This window comes from Lupinus angustifolius, chromosome LG04 (genome assembly GCF_001865875.1).
Source record: "Lupinus angustifolius cultivar Tanjil chromosome LG04, LupAngTanjil_v1.0, whole genome shotgun sequence".
Lineage (NCBI taxonomy): Eukaryota > Viridiplantae > Streptophyta > Magnoliopsida > Fabales > Fabaceae > Lupinus > Lupinus angustifolius.
The window spans coordinates 22,940,978-22,961,087 of record NC_032012.1 but is presented as its reverse complement, the minus strand read 5'-3'; the positions used below and the strand labels follow the sequence as shown (position 1 = coordinate 22,961,087).

Below are 20,110 nucleotides of genomic sequence, written 5' to 3'. Positions count from 1 at the left end.
TGTTCTACTAGATTGGATAACCAAAAAGTTAATACTAAATTCTTGAGAGTAACATTTATTAGCATTATACTCCAAAGTAGATTGATTTCTTATCTAAGAGATTGAAGAATAATACCCTTAATAATACTAAAAAATCAATTGCTCAATTAGGTATGGAGAGTTATATACTTTCCATTAATAAAAAGATAAGTATATCACAAATAACATGTGACACTTTTATTATTGAAATATAATTATATGATATTTTAATTTTTGATTACAAGTATAAATTCAAGAATTTTTATCTCCTAATCCCAGTTCAGATACGGAACGCACCAAAAGGAGGAGGATGTGGACCTAATTATTGTAACGGAACATGGAAGAAGTTACAGAGGCAGCTTTTGCTTTTATAAATAGCAGAGTTCAAACACAAGATAGTACACTGTAACTTGCAGGTGGCGCTGCCAGTTTGGTTGTTTACTTTTTTTAAAAATGATTTTCTCTCTTTCCTTCACTCTTCTGTTCTCTCTTTTCTCTACTCTTCTCCTTCTACATTCTAATGCTTTCCCACTCCATTATCACAATCACCCTTTACACCATCACCATTCTCGTTTTGCCACCCATAACTACAGAGATGCACTCTCCAAATCTATACTCTTCTTTGAAGGCCAGAGATCAGGGAAGCTCCTTTCTAACCAGAGAATTTCTTGGAGAAAAGACTCTGCTCTCTCTGATGGCTCAGCCATGCATGTATGTTATTTTAGTTTAGGGAGAGAAAAATTGAATGCAGTATGAGTTTTATACATTGTTATTGTATCGTCATTTTAATTGTAGGTTGCTTATTTTTTGTCATTTGTGATATATTTCTATCCTCAGTTAGTTTTCCCTTGTTTTTTTTTTGGACATTGTAGGTTGCTTATTTTTTGTGTTAATGTGCAATGCAGGTTGATTTGGTTGGAGGGTACTATGATGCTGGGGACAACGTTAAGTTTGGTTTTCCAATGGCTTTCACTACCACAATGCTTTCTTGGAGCGTTATTGAGTTTGGTGGGCTAATGAAAAGTGAGTTACAGAATGCTAGAGAGGCTATTCGGTGGGGTACTGATTATCTTCTCAAAGCTACTGTACATCCAAACATCATTTATGTTCAGGTTTCTTTTCTCTTCCCAATCATAGTTACTAAGTTCCATGATTAATCTTGCATATTGTACTTATAAAAATTATAACAATGTAAAAAGTGTTTCTAACGAGTAGGTTCATGAAAAATGGCATACTCAAAGAGTCAAAGGAATAGGTACATGAACTGTGTTCCTAGTGAGCATGTTTATGATGATATTTTAATGTACAAATGACAAAGTAGCCTAGTGATTATGTTCCTAAATCCTAACTCTTTCTTTCTGTATTTATTTTTCATAAGAAATTGATTTTGGGTTTGGGTTTGGGTTTTGCAGGTAGGAGATGCTAAAAAGGACCATGCTTGTTGGGAGAGACCTGAGGACATGGACACACCAAGAAGTGTGTTCAAGATAGATGCAAACAACCCAGGTTCAGAAGTGGCAGCGGAAACTGCTGCAGCTCTTGCAGCTGCTTCTCTTGTTTTCAGAAGAAGTGACCCTGTATACTCCAAAATTCTAGTCAGGAGGGCTATCAGGGTATGGCTTATGAATTATGATTCACAAGGGAGAACAAAATACCATTTTCAATACTCAACATTTGATTTAGTAGTAAATAAATCTGAGATTAGATTTTGGTTTTTGGTTATAGGTATTCCAGTTTGCTGATAAATACAGGGGAGCCTACAGCAATTCCTTGAAGCATGTTGTGTGTCCCTTCTATTGTGATTACTCTGGTTATCTGGTATAGTTTCAATTTTGTCCATATGTGATATTGTGGATATGTGATATTGTTCAGTTAGTTAGTGGAAAAAAGCACACTTAAATTAAATATTACCTTGATAATATGGTAGGATGAGCTGTTGTGGGGTGCTGCTTGGTTGCATAAGGCCACTAAGAATCCAATGTACTTAAACTACATTCAAGTCAATGGACACATTCTTGGCGCTGCTCAGTTTGATAATACTTTTGGGTGGGATAACAAGCATGTTGGAGCAAGGATACTTCTTTCCAAGGTCCACTCTATTTTTATTCTTTGCCTATTGCAAAACCAGTAACAAAATTGATTTTAATTAAACTTTCAAGTTAAATGGTTTGTGTAAAGAGTGATGACATTATTTTAACATGATATTATGATAACATTTGTTTGTATAACTAAGGGTATCCCTCACCTGTGGGTAAACAACTAATCCTTTTTTTTGGGGTATGTGGCTGCCACTCCCATCAAGTGTTGTTCTCAGGAATTGAACTATTGACTGTCGATCAAGTGGACTTTACACTACTAAACTAACGCAATGTTGGTATTATGCCAATGTTGGATCTCTTTGTAGGAGATTCCCACCTTAAGAGAAAAGAATAAATTATCGTTAATTGAACTAGTTTTTTTGTGCTCTTTGATTTTAGGAATTCCTTATTCAAAAGGTACAATCCCTGCATGATTACAAGGGTCATGCAGACAATTTCATTTGTTCTCTAATTCCTGGAGCATCTTTCTCTGCTTCCCAATATACCCCTGGTAAGGTCCTTTTCCCTCTTTTCTTATTCTTATCCATCCTCTTCAAGTCTGATCGAATGTGTATAACGTTTAATTATGGTTTTTGAAACTTGAAAAACTACACAGGTGGATTATTGTTCAAGATGAATGATAGCAACATGCAGTATGTAACATCCACCTCCTTCTTATTGTTAACCTATGCCAAATACTTAACCATGTCCCATATGGTTGTAAACTGTGGTGGAACCACAGTAACCCCAAAGAGGCTCAGGACAATAGCCAAGAAACAGGTAAAAAAATGATTCCTGTAACATAAACTAGGACAAAATTGCTCTTTAGGTGTTTGTGGTGTTGTATTGAGGTGAATATCTATACTCTATCTTTTATCAGTGCAAAAGCTTTTTATTACTTATATATAATCACTAATGATTAAATATGAATGGTGAATTATACAATAACAATGTAAAAAACTCTCAAGTTATTGCATATATATTTTTCTCTAACAACTATGTCTAGCGTGTTATATTTCCATCGACAATCCATTTACTCCAAAAGTAAGTTAAAAAAATATAACCCACATTTTAGCTATTCATTATAGGAAAATCCAAGGATTCGAATTAGTAAGTAGATTTGAACCATTAGATTTTACTATAATAGACGACTAAGATGTTGTGTATGTTTTTTTTTAAGTTACTCTTAGAATAAGTGGAACACCTCCCCATATAATACATGTAAGTGTTAGTTTGATGTAACAAATTGTAATGTGCACTTTTTTCTTGATAATTGAATGATTTATGATTTTTTTAGGTGGATTACTTGCTAGGAGACAATCCCGTGAAAATGTCCTACATGGTGGGGTATGGTCCAAGGTACCCAAGAAGGATACACCATAGGGGCTCATCTCTTCCATCCATTGCAGTACACCCTGGGAAAATCCAATGTTCTGCAGGCTTCAGTGTCATGAACTCACAATCCCCTAACCCCAATGTTCTAGTGGGTGCTGTTGTTGGTGGGCCAGATCTTCATGATAGGTTCCCAGATGAACGGTCAGATTATGAGCAATCAGAGCCAGCTACATATATTAACGCACCCCTTGTGGGGTCACTGGCTTATCTTGCACACTCATTTGGTCAGCTATAGTGGCTAGTATCTCAAACTTGCTTGGTGTATTTCTTATAATTTATGTGCACAATCATTTTGGCCACCCCTTGAAAAAGTTTTAGTATTATGAGTATTTATTTGGTATAACTTTGTTGCCGGAGATGGCATAAGTCTGGGGTAATGGCTATATATGTATGTAAAATTGTCCAAGGTTTGGGAAACTAGTGGTGGTTTTCAAATTTCAATTTCTCAAGAACTTGAATCTAATGATGTTTGATTTGCCTTAGTTCTTTGCATAGAAATTATTAATAACATAAATCTTATAATTTTGTTACCAGTAAGAAGGAAGAAATATGTGGTAAAAAATGTGATAAATAAGTGTGTGATAAATATTATTGTTATTTTAAAATATTAAAAGATTTTGTAGAAATATAAAATAGATAAAACATTACAAGATATTCAATGAGCCACTGAATTAACTTTCTTTAAAAAGATAAAATGGAATTTTTTATTCCATTATAACCTGAATCAATGATCACAATCAAATTAAATTATGTTTATTTTAAATATATTGGAAAGATTTATCCATATTCAAGAGGTAAATCAAGAAAGTTAATGGAGGAACTTTTCCTAAAATCTCGGAAATAGACCATAGTTTATAACTCCAAATTTTAAATAAAGGGTAATATGAATTATTTTTCTTAACCTTCTTTATCTTTATCTTTCGGGAAACAAGTATTTGACCGTTGAAACTTGAAAGTTGAAAGTGGAGAGCAAGCATTTTGATTTTTGAGAGACATGTGAAGCGGGTTTAGGCTCTCAATTGTTTTTACTTTTTACAGTAGTCAGGAATGTCAGACGTAGGGATCGCAATTCTTTCTCTTTTTGATAAGAACTTCCTCAAAATTGTAACCAAACAAAACCTCAAAGCCCAATGGGATCAAAACACATTCCTCTAATATGTGCATACATCAGTGACCAATGGATAAATACGGTTACTAGCTTGGTTAGGCTTTCAACTCTTCAGCTGTATTCAGCTAAGATCATCAAATAACCCTTAACGTTTTTACCTTTTACGTTCAAGGTACTTCAATGAACTTACCACTCTTTCATATTGCTTAAATTCAACCGATCAAGTTTCTTCAAGTAATAAAAATTGTAACTTTATGTTTTTGAAAAAAAAAATAATTATGTTGTATTTTTTCATTAGACTAAGACAAGAAATTGAAATAGAAATAGGGAAAGATAATCTATATCTTATTGAAAGTACCAAAAAAATCAAATAAATACTTAATTACTAAATTTTTAATTGAAATAAGTTTTTTCAACTAATCATAAGTAGAGATGACAAAAAAATCTGACCCGTGGATACTCATGGAAATACCCGCAACGGGTATACGCAATAATAGCTTATGGGCGGGAACAGATTTTGTGATACCCGCCATGCGGTTATCCACAAATTTATATATTTAGTTTTTAGTTAATTATATATATATATTTATTATTATTTTAAGTTATTATTATTTTATAATAAATTACATATATTTGACTATGATAATAAACTTATCATATAAATATCATATTATTCATGTAACAATTATTTTGATATATTGATCATCATAAATTATTTAAATATATAATTAAAATTAAAAACCCGTTGGATACCCATAAATATCTGCTACCCGCAAATATTACGGGTTTGGGCACGGGAAAACACTACCCGCATCCGCCTGTGCCCGTTGCCATTCCTAATCACAAAAATTAATGTGTGATATTAATTAACAGTAATTTTGTAATTTAGTATTTATTAAAAATTCAAAAAAAGTAAATATTTTAATTGGTATTGATCACACCTTGCATTAACTTTTTTGCATTTATGAACTTTTTTCCAAAATTTTGTATCAAATTAAGGGCTCAAAAGTGGCCATCACAAGCCATTCATTGATCATTGTATTGCTAAATGTGGGGGAAGGCAACACTAAACGAGGAGAAGCTGAAGTCTAAAATTTTCCAATATCCTTATTAATAGGATAACACTTCCCAAAAATAGATTTCCTTAGCAATCAGTATAATATACTTTTTCTTCTATAAATATGAATACCTCCAAATATCATTGAACGTAAATTTCAAATTGCAGTTACAATAATTGAGGTTGCATAACCACAATAGGCAACCGCAATTTGAAATTACGTTGTTGTTATAATAGTAATTAAAGGTTTAAGTTAGAGGTAATTACCATGGCTACGGCAAATATAATTTTTTCCTTATTAGGTATAGTTTTCCTCTCATGCAGTATGATAGGAGCATCACGTGACTTTGAAACTGGTCGTAACCTCCTTCAATATTCTGAGGCTGATATTGATGCCGGTGCTGAACCTGGTCCTGGTGAAGGTGAAGGTGCTCCAATTGACAATAATCTGGTTGCCCAAGCTAGTGCTAGTGCTGTTGTTGATGCTGGTGGTGTTAAAGTTTTTGATGTCACACTATTTGGTGCTGTGGCGGATGGCAAGAATGACAGTGTTGTCGTGAGTTTAATTTAATTATGATATCCAAGTTTAATGAATATCATGCATGCACAAATGGTAATTTAACTATTGATTAAAATGATGGACGCAAGTTGAAATTTGAAGAGGTAATTAGCGGATAGGCTCTATAATAATTGATCCAACTCAAAATTGAATTTAAGTTTCATAAAAATAATTCTTGTTAGCTTTACTTGGTTAAAGTTTATAAGCTATTTGATTCATCACAACTATAACTACTCATCTTAAAATAATGGGTTACCATAAGAAATCAGAACAATATAAATCATTAGATTTTATTAGAGCGGCCGAGATTAGAATATACATTACATAACTTTTCTAAGTGTTTATTGACTAATGACTAACTTTTAATCATAACATTCATGTAATGATTGTAAAACTCAATCTTATTGTTCATACAGTTTTTATATTAGAATTGTTCTCCGATGACTCTCTTCTTAATCCTAATTACATTATGTGACACGGATGTAACATACAAATATGAATTATTTTGCTATGATATATGTGCAGGCATTTAGGGCTGCATGGGGAGAAGCATGCAAAAACAGTACTAATCCTGCAAAAGTTTTGATCCCAAAGGGAATATTTCTTGCTGGACCAACACTGTTTTCTGGGCCGTGTACCAGCCCAAAGCCCATAACCGTTGAAATTCAAGGAACAATTAAAGCCATCACAGATTTATCAGAGTATGTTAGCCCACAATGGTTCACATTTGAAGACATTGATGGTTTGGTAGTGCAAGGCAATGGAGTTTTCGATGGCCAAGGTCCAGTTAATTGGAAGTTCAATGACTGCAAGCAAACCCAAAATTGTGCTCCCCTCCCAGCTGTAAGCATATATTTAACAGGATATAGATAATTTTGACTAATTTTTCTTTGGCTACGGAATAATAAAAAAAGAAAAAGAACAGATTTTTTATTAGAAACTAAGAACTCAACCTCTTAATTGAATAAACTATTTCACAAAGATGATTTTGTATATATTATTTTCTTAGCTACTAAAATTTGGGACAGTGATTAAAAATTAGAACATAATTTAGAATATATGTGTAGTGTGGAGAATATCTATCTATTATTCATTTCCTTGATCTGATGGACATCAAATTTTTAACCTGATTTTTGCACCAATTTTACACATATTAACACGTTACTTTATATAGCTATAAGTTAAAGAGATTTCATTCTCATAGACTTACTTTACAAGTTTGTTAAAGTTGGATAAAAGAGTTACTATATTAATTAACCTGTATAAATAAATTAAAAGGAGCTTATAAGAAAATGCTAAGCTAATTTAATAAATTTATTTTTTCGGAACATAAATCCAAATATGTTTTATAAGCTTTTTTAAATATGTAATATTTATATGATGTGAGTATAAAGATTTACATAATTAATGCATTATCTATTATTCATTTGTAGTACTTTTTAAGTTTTTATGAAAATTAATAATGGTTAAATATAAATAACGGATAACATAGTAACACTGTATAAAAATTTTAAACTATCAGTGAATACATTTTTTCTATTTTTTTTATATCCCTCGTCAACACTTAATAATGTAGGTATAAGAAATATGAATTAGCAATTTAAAATCACTATAAAATACATTTCTGCATTTCGATTCCATTATACTTAGACAAGAGCGGCAAATGTTGGATAAAGATCCTTGTCCAATTTTTGTGTCATTTTCTTGTATCAGTTCAATAAAAAAATATCATTAAATTAAAAAAAAAAGTTATAAAAATATAAATTAACATTTTTATATTACTTGAGTAAAGTTAATTATATAGAACATAAGACTTTGGGATAGATAATCATCAATGTTTTATTTAGAATATGTGCCTAGCTAAATTTTCAATAGCAATTAGCTTTTTGCAACTGACAAGTTTATTACACGTAAATGCACGCATGCAGAATCTGAGGTTCGATAAAGTGATAAACTCAAACGTGAAAGAAATCACATCATTAGACAGCATGTACTTCCATTACCATGTCCATCGTTGTAACAACCTTACATTCACTGGCATCACAATGACTGCTCCTGGAAATAGTCCAAACACTGATGGAATGCACATAAGCATGAGTGACAAGGTCAGTTTATTAAGCAGCATGATTGGAACCGGTGATGATTGTGTTTCCATTGGACATAGCTCAACTAACATTACTATCAGAGATGTTACTTGTGGCCCCGGCCATGGCATCAGTGTTGGAAGCCTTGGTAAGAGGCCTGAAGAGGAAAGTGTGGATGGTGTTTCTGTTACCAATTGCACCTTTATAAGGACAACCAATGGCGCTAGAATTAAAACATGGATAGGGACAAAGCCAGGGGAAGCTAAGAACATTGTTTTTGAAGATCTTATTATGGAAGATGTCCAGAATCCAATCATCATTGACCAGAGTTATGGTGGCAAGAAGCAAAGAGCTGTAAGTAAACTACTTATGAATGTTTGAAGCTGATAATAATATAACTTAGAATTGAAAATCTAGTTAGAGACTGATAAGTGAACTCAACATTGAAGAGTCTCAAGCTGAACATAGAAGATTGATATGATAAGTAAAAAAAACATAAAAGACTAATAATTAAATTACTTCAATTAAATTTTAAGATCATAATGTGGGGATTTTTAATTTAAAAAAAAATCATTCACCAGAGTCACTTATAATTCTCTCTTATATCTTGTTAAATTCACACAAAAGCTATATTTATTAGCTTATCAAATATTACAAACTTATATATATAGTAATATTGAAATAAACTGCATAAATATTTTATTTTAGTCAAATAAAAGTGACTCATAATACCTAATCATCACAATCTATTAAGCATGCAAATTAAATGCAATGTAGGTTTAACGTGTAAGTCCATATATTATATCAATATGCTTCGTATTGAAACCCTTCTTTTTTGTATGTATACATGTGCAGCCATCAAATTCTCTATGGAAAATCAGTGATGTTCATTTCCGTAAGATAAAAGGAACTACAGTCTCAAACGTTGCAGTGTCTTTGCAATGCAGCTCAATGAACCCTTGTGATGGTGTTGAAATAGCAGATGTTGATTTGATTCTTCATGGCCCAGTTGGAATTACAGCATTAGTTTCTTCTTGTGTGAATGCAAAGGCTATATTTGGAGGGAAACTCAACCCACCAGCTTGTGCTATATTGTAATTTCTTCTAAATTTTGGTTACTATATAAACACTTGGTACCATTATACATCATTATATATATAATGGTACCCCCTTATAAATTTTTTAATTTAATTATTGCTTCTCACCGGGGTTGTTTACACGCATATATCCCCTTCAGATTTGCATTTCTTGGCTAGATATTTGATGTTAGTATGTAAATATCACACTCTCTTGTAACAAATTTATAGCTGAGGCATGATGGAGACATTGATTGCCATCCTCAAATGAAAGCACTAGTCTTATGAGGCTTTATTTTGTTATATGCTCATCTTATTTAATTTGTATGAGGCTGAGGTCAACACTTGTAACTACTAATGCCAAAACTAGCCTGTTTTAATCTTTTCACATGTTCGCATGTCTTGTTAGTAAATAATGATTGATATTCTCCTATTATGAAGATACAAGTGATATAAAAAAAATCAAAATGATCTTTATCTTTTCATTTATAATAAAACATCATTTTTGTCTTTTTTATCGACAACATAAGTGAATAATATTGAAAAAAGATAGAGGTTAAGGAGAGCTAGTGGTACTTTAGTCTACCAAAAGTCTAATAACAGTTTAACATAAAAAATGCACAATAAATGATTTAAAATCCATTTAGCTTAAGAATAAGAAAATCTCTCGAATCTTACTTTCAAAAGCTCCAAGAACTTAAATAAATTAACTCAACTTCATCTAAGTGCAAGATATGATTCTAAAAAATAATTTGATTTTTAACATGACATGTATTCCAGATAGTAACAAATGATAAAGAATTTCATACATGCATCTCCTTCATATTCCCATGCTACAATTCTTCATGATTTAGGAAATATGTTTTAACATCTGTGTAGAATTTTAGACAAGAATAGAGTTTCAATATTTTTATCATTAAAAGCGAAATGAAAATATATTAAAAATATTATTTTATTATTCTGTCTACTATACTACATCTTGCTCGATATATAAGGTGTAATTGGAAAATTAAACTTATGTGTAGCTAAAGACCAACTTGCTGAAATGGATAGAGTCTTGTCCCTTGCTAGTGGGTCTTAAAAAATTCAACCTAAGACCTTAAAGTGTCTATGTAGTATGTCCCCAAAACAAGTGCATGCCAGCCACGCAAGGATTTATTTAGTAGGCAAAACGAGTCATGGAGTAGGTAACCCAAGGAAGCTTCCTTGCGTGTCTCTGTCACAAACTCCCCTCATCTTTCCCCACTACAAAAGCCTTTTTGCCCCTTCCAAAATTTTCACATCCCTTTCATTCTCACGCATTTAAAAACTCTCTAAACAAACATAAACCCTTCCATTCCACAAAATCTATAGCCATCATTCTACATCATCTTTCCCATTAAACCCATTCTTAAACATTTGCTTTAGTAATAAACAAAGCAAAACCAATTACAATAATTAACCTGCATCAAGCAACATGTGTGGTGGTGCTATAATCGCTGACTTCATCCCTCGCCGTGGAAACCGCCGCCTCACCGCCTCGGAGATCTGGCCTAACTCATTCGGTAAACAGCAGAATGATTTCGACTTAGATTCCTCTTACCAACAATCCACCATTGTGAAGACATCATCCCAACCTTCCTTGGGTAACTGTTCTTTACTTAAAACATATTTTTCTATATTTTTTTTTTATAATTTGAGCAAAACCTACGTAGTGTCATTTTAGCTACTTGTTTTGTTATGCCCTGAAGTAAATAGTAAGGATCTCTTCGGTAACAAGTACTTCAATTCAAAAAGTTTTCTTAATTTTTAAAAAATATAAATTTATTAGTAAAAAATAATTTCAATTTATTACTAAAAAATAATTTAAATTTAAGACTGTTTGATTTTTTTTTACGACATCTTATCACCTGGTCCATCATTGGAACATCCGGTACCCAAGATGATTGGTAGTTTATGAAATGATATTTGTATATATATTGAAATAATATTTTTAGGCATCATATACATGCTTTTGAATTTAATTTACAGCTTTGATTTTAGAGTTATCTAAATCATATTACAATTGCAATTGTGGTCATATCAGCTTCATTTCCTTGAAATAAGTCTGCAATGTCAATGTTTTGGAAGTATATGAAACTGTGACCATTGTCGTGCCCTGGTTTTCGGGTAGGCGATCTTGTCAAAATCATATTTACAGCAATTATTGATGTTTCTGAGAAAATGTGGCTGATATTGTTATATATACAATTGGGGAGACTATAAAACCACAAATTGGCAGGGCTCTGTTGGGGCTGTGACACTAATGTGTTGGTCCCGGTGGAAGAGGCTTATGTCTCTGCTTTGATCCATGAGTTCATATGTGAAAATTATCGGGAGGAGTTTTCGCTTAGACAAAGGTAGTTTGCCTGGGAGATTAGTCTCTTACCGATAGGATAAGTAGGAAATACTTTGATATGTGAATGTGATTTTGTAGAAACAGCTACTAAGCAAGTTGAGAAGCCTGTGAAGAGGCAGAGGAAAAATCTCTACAGAGGAATTCGGCAGCGTCCGTGGGGAAAATGGGCAGCTGAGATTCGTGATCCAGGAAAAGGAGTTCGTGTTTGGCTTGGAACATTCAATACTGCTGAAGAAGCTGCTAGAGCCTATGATAGAGAAGCTCGAAAAATCCGAGGCAAAAAAGCCAAGGTCAATTTCCCTAATGAAGATGATGAGTATTCAATTCAAGCTCGAAATAATCGTCCACCTCTCCCACCACAAAAAAATCCATCGAATCAGCAACCATACCGTTGTGGTAATTTGAATAATGCCCCAATTATTAAAAATCTGCACTTGGAGTTTGGTTATGACCTGAACCAAGCTGGGGCAATTTCTTCTCATCTTGTGACTGACCCAGTTATTATTTCGAGTGATGAAAAATGTGGGTCTGGTTCAGAAGGTGCTTACTCCACAACGGTGAATGGGAATGGTTGTTTCAGTGGAGAGATGAATGTGAATGTGAATGTGAAAGAGGTTTCAGAAGTGAAAGAGGTAATGAATGAAGGGCAAGAAGTAAAGAATGATGTGCTGAAGCTTACAGAGGAGTTAATGGCTTATGAGAATTACATGAAGTTTTTTCAGATTCCTTACTATGATGGCCAATCAACTGAGTCAAATAATGTTCAGGAAAGTTTGGTTGGGGATCTTTGGAGTTTTGATGAATAAGGATATTCTGTGAAAGCTGTTTCTGAAATTTTAGTTGATTTTTCTTAATCCAGTTCAGCTGTTAAGTTGGGCGAAAATGTAAAGGGTTTTTCATTCAGTTTCGTTGACTTTTTATTTTTCTTTTGGTGTTATGTTGAACGGTGAATTTCCCTGCTGAAATTAACTATGTTTGAAACTTTGAATTTCAATTAGTGCTGTTATTGTAATTTTTTGTGTGCATTGACACAGATTTAATTTGTAAATATGTTTGTTTAATTCAAAATATAAAGAATTAATAAAATAAGAAAATAAGCGTTAATTAAAATAATAGAATTCAGTTTTATTTAAATAATTCATAGAATATAGATAATTAGATATACTCAAAGTTGGTTTAAAATAATAAAATTCAGTTTTATCGGGTGTTAATTAGTGTGTTGTGTTTAATTTCACTCGTTTCATCTCCGTTCCTTTTAACTGGTCAATCCTCATATGAAAATCATGAATGAGATGTGGTAAATGATTAATTAGGATTAATAATTTCAATCACAACTTTATATTAATTTAAAATAAATGTATCTAATTTTAAATCATTGATTTCTTGTGAGAATTTAATTGAGATTGATCATGTTAATTAGTGCATAATTTCTCGAGCGGACGCAGCGTATGTTTAACGCCAGGAATCGTGAATATTTTTTTGTTCTATGACTAAAAAACAAAAGGAAATGAGATTGGATATATTTGTTTTAACTTTAGAAAACTATACAATACTATGTGGTCTGCAAAATGAATTTGTTGTGCCAAATTGCAAGCAGCCAAACAACGTTTGTTAAAATCAATTTAGTTTTTTTCTCTGATAATTATTAAAATGAAATGATACTTTAAAGTTGTGTATGTATCCTATTCATTTTGTTGATGAAAGTGGGTTAAGAATGATTAATTGTTAATTATAAAAAGATATTCATGTTGCTTTGCGATTACGTGGAGGATATTGTTTTGGGTAAATTATTTGGAATCATTGAATACGGGCGTAGTGATGGGGACACGCAAAAGCAGTTATTAGCGTAATATGGTCAGAGAATCTAGTGGCGCTGCTGTTTTCGGCTTACGGATTTGAAGTTTCAACGCAGTTTTCCTTTTCTTAGATATAAACAACAGACGCGGCGCGCAGTGGGCGCCCATAGGTTTTCAGCTAAAAAGACCAATATTTAAATTTGTTATATGATAATCTATTCTGTTTAATTAGATAAATAAACTGCCCATTTTTTACATAACTCATCATTTATATATATTAATTTTATCAAATATGAATGATAATTAACATGTGTTTTTCTATATGGGAAAAGAAGGGTTGGACGGGTAGTTGTCGTCGAACAATGAGTCCTTTAGATGTCGTTAGAGATTAGTTTTAAAGCGTTTGTGTAGGTACCTTAACAAATGTATGAGAGAGTATAGATAATATAATTAAGAGTAATAAAAAAGAATTAAGATATTTTCCTTATGGGATATCCTCAATTTATAGTGTAGAATAATATGAAATATTCTCTATTAGATGTTACCCAAGCGTCTGAGCATATGGTATTGTCATGTCTATCTTAGACACAAGCCTGAGTTGCTTAATTCGTGTTAGGCGGCTATGTGAAAAGTCCGTACTCTCTAAATAGGTGACTTATAGCTTATTGTAGGTATCATAGTCATATTCTATGTATGTATTTGTCGTCTGGTGGAGAATGGGTACAAGATGCAGGTAGCATGCGGCTTGTTGCAGATATCTTTATTCAGATGACATAACATGAGAATGGCAGAAGTGGTGGTTTCATGTAATGCCATTTGGATCATGTCTAGTCAAAGACATTCTTTCTCTTAATTGTCTGGTTGATCGAATTAGCTCTAAGCCTTCCTTTGGTTGTAGAGAAAAAGTTAAGAATAAAAAAAAAGGTGAGAAAGAAGATGAGAAGAAAGAAAATGGTGAGAGAAAAAGTAGAATTGTGAGTTGTTTGGTAGAAGAGAAAAAGAAAAGAAAAAGAAGATAGAGAGAGTAGAACTTTACATTTTCACCTATGAAATGGACAATAATACCCTTAGTCACATTAATAATACTTTTCATTATAAATTAATTTTTTTTGGTTTAAAATATTAATAAATATAATATTATTATTAAATATATAATTTATAACAACAATTAAATATATAGATTTAATTAAAGTGTTTAAAAAAATATTAAAAAAGATAATTTTATATTAATAATTAAATATGTTAAGATAAAAAAAGAAAAATGATAAACAAGATAAAAATGGGCAAAATTGTAAAAACAAAAGACAACACATTCAATTCTCATTTTCTTCCCACAAGTGAGAAGAAGAGTTTTTGTGTGGGACCCACATAGTTTTTCCTCCATCCTCCTTATTCATCCCTTGTACCAAATGAGAGAAATACCTAAACTTTCTTCTCTTTCTCTCTTCCTTCTCTCTTTCCTTCTCAAATCACCTCTTCTAAACAAAGCATAAAAGTGCTCGGAGTGAGCTCATCTTATCTGGCACCTTGCTGATATATGACGGTTTAATTCAACTATAACATGACTTTTAGATTCGGATAGAACAATATCAATAAAAAAAATATACTATTAGCTAATATAACATTTTTGTTGATACATAAATTAATTTACACATTTTTATAATAAACATGGTAAATTGTTTCATTCCATGTGACTCTCCCTTTAACAGTAAAAATGTTAAATTGGTATATATTTAGTTGAAGTTTTATTATTCTTAACTAACAACAAATATTATGTTATATATAATAAAATAAATTATGGAAGACCAATGTGCTCTCATAAAAGAGAGTTAAATTAAATGTATTATAATATCTTTCATTTCCTATTGATAGTATATATATATATATATATATATATATATATATATATTATAATGTTATTATAAAGTTTTATATATAATTTATATATTATTCATTATTTATTTGTATTATTATATTTAAAAATCAATAATATTTAAATATAATATTTTGTATGTAAGTAACTTCTTTTTTTGTTGATTAGAAAACATTAAATTATTATATATTTTATTGACCAATAAAACATAGAGTGAAATACATTATTACACTACAACTAGGTGAGTGTGAAAGTGTCATAATTAATTTTGCTTAGGAGAAATAAGAAAATTGTCACTAGTTTTAAAAGCAAATGACATTGTTGACATACAATATTCAAAGCCCAATAATAGCCCAAACCAGTCCACTCAACTCAGAAAGTGAAGAATAGATTTTGGCTAGAAATTTAGTTATGAAGAACCAATAATAAAAAATATATTTTAATAGTTAGTTAATTTTGTTTTTAGTTTTTCCCTTTTTGGTTATTCTTTGAATCTTTATAACATTTCTTCCCTCGTAATCATCATGCATTATCACTTGTAAATATACACAGAGAAATAAGATTTGCATATATTTCTTCTTCTTCTTGATTCCAGTAGTGATTGTCTTCTTCTTTTACCAGGTATAACATGTCAACTAAATGGTATCAGAGCACCCTCAATAAGGATGACTCTGCGGCATTTCCATTTCATCACTTTCTCAACCTTCTGATCCCGCGAATCTCCTCTCAATTCAATCTCCATCAGAGTGAATCACATTCATCAAGTAATGGCAAATCAAATCACTCAACAACACCCCAACTTAAGATTTCATAAATACAACTCTGATCATTCTTTGTTTGTTAAAACAAATGGGCTTGATTTCACTACAATCTTAGTATATGTGGATGACTCAGTCTTAACAGATAATACATTACTTGAAATTCAACATGTTAAATCTGTTTTGCACACTAACTTTATTATCAAGGATATGAGACTTGAAATTCTTTTTAGGTATGGAAATTGCTAGATAGCTAAAGGTATCATTCTATACCAAAAGAAATATGTTCTTGACCTGCTCTAAAAAACAAGAATTCTAGGAGCAAAACCTTGCACAACTCCTATGGACTATAATAACAAGCTTCACTCTTTCTCAGGAATCCCTTTCACTAGTCCCTCCTCCTATAGAAGGCTGCTTGGGAAACTTCTCTACCTCACCAACTCCATATCTGATCTATCCTATGCTGTAAGCCACCTGAGTCAATTCATCTTTGCCCCCACTGATCAACACCAAACATCAACAAATCACATCCTTATATATCTCAAACATTCTCCTGCATTGGGTCTCCTCTTTCCTAGCAACAATATCATTAGTATCAAGGGTTTCTCAGACTCTGATTGGGGTGCCTGCCTGGACACTCGAAAATTTGCCAAAAGTTGGTGTTTCTTCATGGGTTCATCCTTGATTTCTTGGAAGAGCAAGAAGCAAAACACAGTCTCCAGGTCCTCTGCAGAAGTTGAATATAGAGTCATGGCAATGGCCTCTTGTGAGGCACATTGACTTCTTCATATTCTCACTAATCTTGGCATACCACAATCAACACCAATAAACCTTTATCATGACAACAAATCCGCCCTTCATATTGCAGCAAACACCGTATTCCATGAACGTACAAAACATATTGAAATAGATTTTCATATTGTAAGAGAACATGTTCAAAATGGTACCCTACACCTCCTTCATATTCCTTCAGTTTCTCAACTAGCAGATCTCTTAACCAAGCTTCTTCCACCTACATCCTTTCACTCTTTGATTTCCAAGCTTGACTTGCTCGGTTTTCACATGCTAGCTTGTAGGGGACTGTTCACATTCAAGATTCAAAGCCCAATAACAACCCAAACCAATCCACTCAACTCAGAAAATGAAGAACAAATTTTGGCGGAAAAATTAGTTATGAAGAACCAATAATAGAAAGTTTGTTTTAATAGTTAGTTAATTCTGTTTTTAGTTTTTCCCTTTTTAGTTATTCTTTGAATCTTTATAAATCTTTCTTCCCTTGTAATCATCATGCATTATCACTTACAAATACAAACAAATAAATAAGATATGCATATCTTTCTTTTTCTTCTTCTTGATTCTAAGAGTGATTGTCTTCTTCTTCTTTTACCATGTATGTCATGACAACTAACAAATATACTTAGAAAATAAGTTTCAACACTCTTTTATACTAAATATACTTCAAGTTGGTCTGAAAAGTCTTTTTTATAAGTATTTTTTTACATTACTGATAATCATATATCATTGTATTTAAAATCCGAAGTATTAATCATTTGTGTAAATATATTTGTTCCTATGCGTTAGAATAAAATGATTTTAATGACAGTAAAGTACTTTGGTGACCATGTAAAAATGTATTGGGGTAAATTTTTTACCAAATGTTGAAGTTAAAGATTTCAGTGTCCATGATTCACATTAGGTATATTACTTTTGTTTAATAATCAATTAATCATTTAAGAATGAATGTAATATGTTGTGTTAACAATGCAAATATAGTACTAATTCAAGGAGTCAATAATAATTCACATATAAATGATGAAATAATGATAAATTATATATGTATGATGACTCTTTTTTACATATGAATGATGAGTCAATGATAATTTATATATGAATGATTAGTTAATGATAATGAGTGATTCGATTCATATTCATGAAGAATGTTGTATATTACTTTTATTTAGACATTTTATTTCTTGTATTATGCATAAACATTTTTCTCTATGTTACATCATCTTTGTCTAAGGGGTATTTTTTATCATCAGATTATATTTTTAATGTATTTAAATTCTTTAAAATTTACATGTGTTGGTGAAGTGAAATAAGAGGAAGGATAAATTCATAGGAGACATTAGAAGAAGAAAAGGGAAAAAGAAATGGGGAGAACTTGAGTATACTATTATCATCACATTTTAAGTTGAGTTATGAAAAAGAAAAAGAAATAATAAAAAACTGTATAATCATTAAATACATATGACTCTAAAATATTCGTTTTTTTCCTCCTAGTGTTGTGAGAACTGGATCCTACTAAGCGGTCCGACTGGTTTGACTAATGACCAGACTTGAAAAAGGCTATGATTAGTAGTCTTAACCGAATCAGAGTTAGACCACTTTGAACTGGGAAGTAAACCAGATGATTGACTTAAAATTTTAAAAATGGAACAATACTCTAATATTTTGTTTTACTATGATCCTTAAAAAATATTGAGAGATGTTATTTCAATATAATTATACATAATTTTTAGTTATATAAAATTTTACATTTATAATATAATTATATATTTGTTTATAAAAATTATTAATTATATATTAAATCATCCGGTTCAACCAGACAGTTTAACCGTTTAAACCGATTAAACCTAATACGAAACCTCTTACTGGTTTACATCTGACACGGGTTTCATAACAGTGCTAGAAAAAAGGTTTAGGCAAGCTGAGGCCCTCTACTTACCAAGACAATTTTTTATGCCCTCATTAAACAATAGTCAGTAAATCATGTGATTGATTTTGATGCTTTTACTTAAATGAGCCCAACAACTTTAAAAAGAAATTTAATTCACCACACACATATATATACTTGTAAATATTTCTCCCTTTTATATGTTTATTATAACTAATTATAAATATATGTAAACTTTTGATAAAAAATACATTGAAAATAATATTTGAAATGCACATGTATTAATATTTATGTAAGTACCTCACTCTAACCTTTTATTGAAATGCATAAGGATGCTAATAAAAACTGAACCTATGAGTATTCGTCCGAACCCAACATGAATTAACAGGTAAAACTCAATAGGACTGGGTTTAGGTTTTACCTGAATTCAATTTTAGAAATCGGGTTTGAGATAATTAATATCCTACAACAAATTTGATTAATATATGTAAAATTACAAAACTAGAGATGAATATGTTGGAAATTCCTTATGATTGGTGAAATACCAATCCTAGGATCTTGAATTTCATGATTCTCACGCACATATATGAATCAAAGGGTGCAATGTCATACATGAATCCATATTCCTGTATGTGCTCCTTTGATCTATGTTTCTGAAAGAGGTTTTGTGGTATGATGGTCTTCCTCAACCAAATCCATGATTCCTCTTGGGACTTGCGTTTTCACTCTGATGAGGAGAGGAGAAAACTGAATTTGATTTGGTGTATCGGGGACCATAACCTTCCTTATGTGTTAACTTATAGGGTTCTCATTATCCCCTATGGGTTAACCTGATGGGTATCCACCCATTAAGCCCATATCCATTATAAGCTTTTAGAAATCTAAGAGTTGTCAGTAATTAGATCACTTATAATGTAACCCCAAAAATAAATAGCTGATATCATTGTATCAAATATATGATGCTCACCTTAATTAGAAATTTATAATTTCTAACAATCTCCCACTTGAGCTTCATATCTTCATGATACAATTATATCACAGGTTCTTTAGGCGCGCATCCGTATGCTATTTACGTTTAGACTTCTCCTTAATACAATCTGGTCCATCTCATATATTAACTATGGAACCACCGCGACTTTCATCACATTTAAGTGTGACTCGACCACGATGATCACCATATTAATATACTCAATGACATAGATCAAATATGGATGAGTGACATGGAAATTTCATGCAATGTGATCTCAAACATGT

The 20,110-nt window shown here is 31.6% G+C and overlaps 4 protein-coding genes across 5 annotated transcripts in view; all 4 read left to right on the top strand.

Moving 5' to 3' along the window:
• The window catches only part of LOC109346293 (endoglucanase 17-like), a 31,010-nt gene continuing 11,223 nt past the window's right edge, over positions 324-20,110 (top strand). The window contains exons 1-10 of one of the 2 annotated variants that reach the window (XM_019585779.1): positions 324-729; positions 924-1,130; positions 1,431-1,631; positions 1,744-1,836; positions 1,946-2,107; positions 2,496-2,607; positions 2,713-2,876; positions 3,394-3,734; positions 18,365-18,372; positions 19,745-19,750. In XM_019585779.1, coding sequence (XP_019441324.1) covers positions 472-729; positions 924-1,130; positions 1,431-1,631; positions 1,744-1,836; positions 1,946-2,107; positions 2,496-2,607; positions 2,713-2,876; positions 3,394-3,726 — 1,530 coding nt within the window. In that variant the 5' untranslated portion in view covers positions 324-471 and the 3' untranslated portion in view covers positions 3,727-3,734; positions 18,365-18,372; positions 19,745-19,750. Of the gene's footprint in view, positions 730-923; positions 1,131-1,430; positions 1,632-1,743; positions 1,837-1,945; positions 2,108-2,495; positions 2,608-2,712; positions 2,877-3,393; positions 3,974-18,364; positions 18,373-19,744; positions 19,751-20,110 lie in introns of those variants that run through there. The other variant, XM_019585777.1, reaches the window with a different exon arrangement.
• On the top strand, positions 5,805-9,680 carry LOC109346294 (exopolygalacturonase clone GBGE184-like). Its single transcript, XM_019585780.1, has 4 exons — positions 5,805-6,212; positions 6,741-7,058; positions 8,144-8,653; positions 9,155-9,680. The coding sequence occupies exons 1-4, from the start codon at positions 5,925-5,927 to the stop codon at positions 9,395-9,397; spliced, it is 1,359 nt and encodes a 452-aa protein (XP_019441325.1). The 5' UTR covers positions 5,805-5,924; the 3' UTR covers positions 9,398-9,680.
• LOC109346295 (ethylene-responsive transcription factor ERF071) lies at positions 10,649-12,746 on the top strand. Its single transcript, XM_019585781.1, has 2 exons — positions 10,649-11,000; positions 11,831-12,746. Exons 1-2 carry the CDS (start codon positions 10,832-10,834, stop codon positions 12,556-12,558), a joined length of 897 nt encoding a protein of 298 aa, XP_019441326.1. The 5' UTR covers positions 10,649-10,831; the 3' UTR covers positions 12,559-12,746.
• Positions 16,522-16,959, top strand: LOC109344733 (uncharacterized mitochondrial protein AtMg00810-like). Its single transcript, XM_019583487.1, has one exon. It carries the CDS (start codon positions 16,522-16,524, stop codon positions 16,957-16,959), a length of 438 nt encoding a protein of 145 aa, XP_019439032.1.

What these genes read in the sequence shown, in the direction of transcription:
- LOC109346294 (XM_019585780.1), top strand. Translation starts at nt 5,925, where the DNA reads ATGGCTACGGCAAATATAATTTTTTCCTTATTAGGTATAGTTTTCCTC. An exon ending in GCAAGAATGACAGTGTTGTC is followed by an intron (nt 6,213 to 6,740) that starts GTGAGTTTAATT and finishes ATATATGTGCAG; the next exon opens with GCATTTAGGGCTGCATGGGG. An exon ending in GTGGCAAGAAGCAAAGAGCT is followed by an intron (nt 8,654 to 9,154) that starts GTAAGTAAACTA and finishes ATACATGTGCAG; the next exon opens with CCATCAAATTCTCTATGGAA.
- LOC109346295 (XM_019585781.1), top strand. Translation starts at nt 10,832, where the DNA reads ATGTGTGGTGGTGCTATAATCGCTGACTTCATCCCTCGCCGTGGAAAC. An exon ending in ATCATCCCAACCTTCCTTGG is followed by an intron (nt 11,001 to 11,830) that starts GTAACTGTTCTT and finishes GTGATTTTGTAG; the next exon opens with AAACAGCTACTAAGCAAGTT.
- LOC109344733 (XM_019583487.1), top strand. Translation starts at nt 16,522, where the DNA reads ATGGACTATAATAACAAGCTTCACTCTTTCTCAGGAATCCCTTTCACT.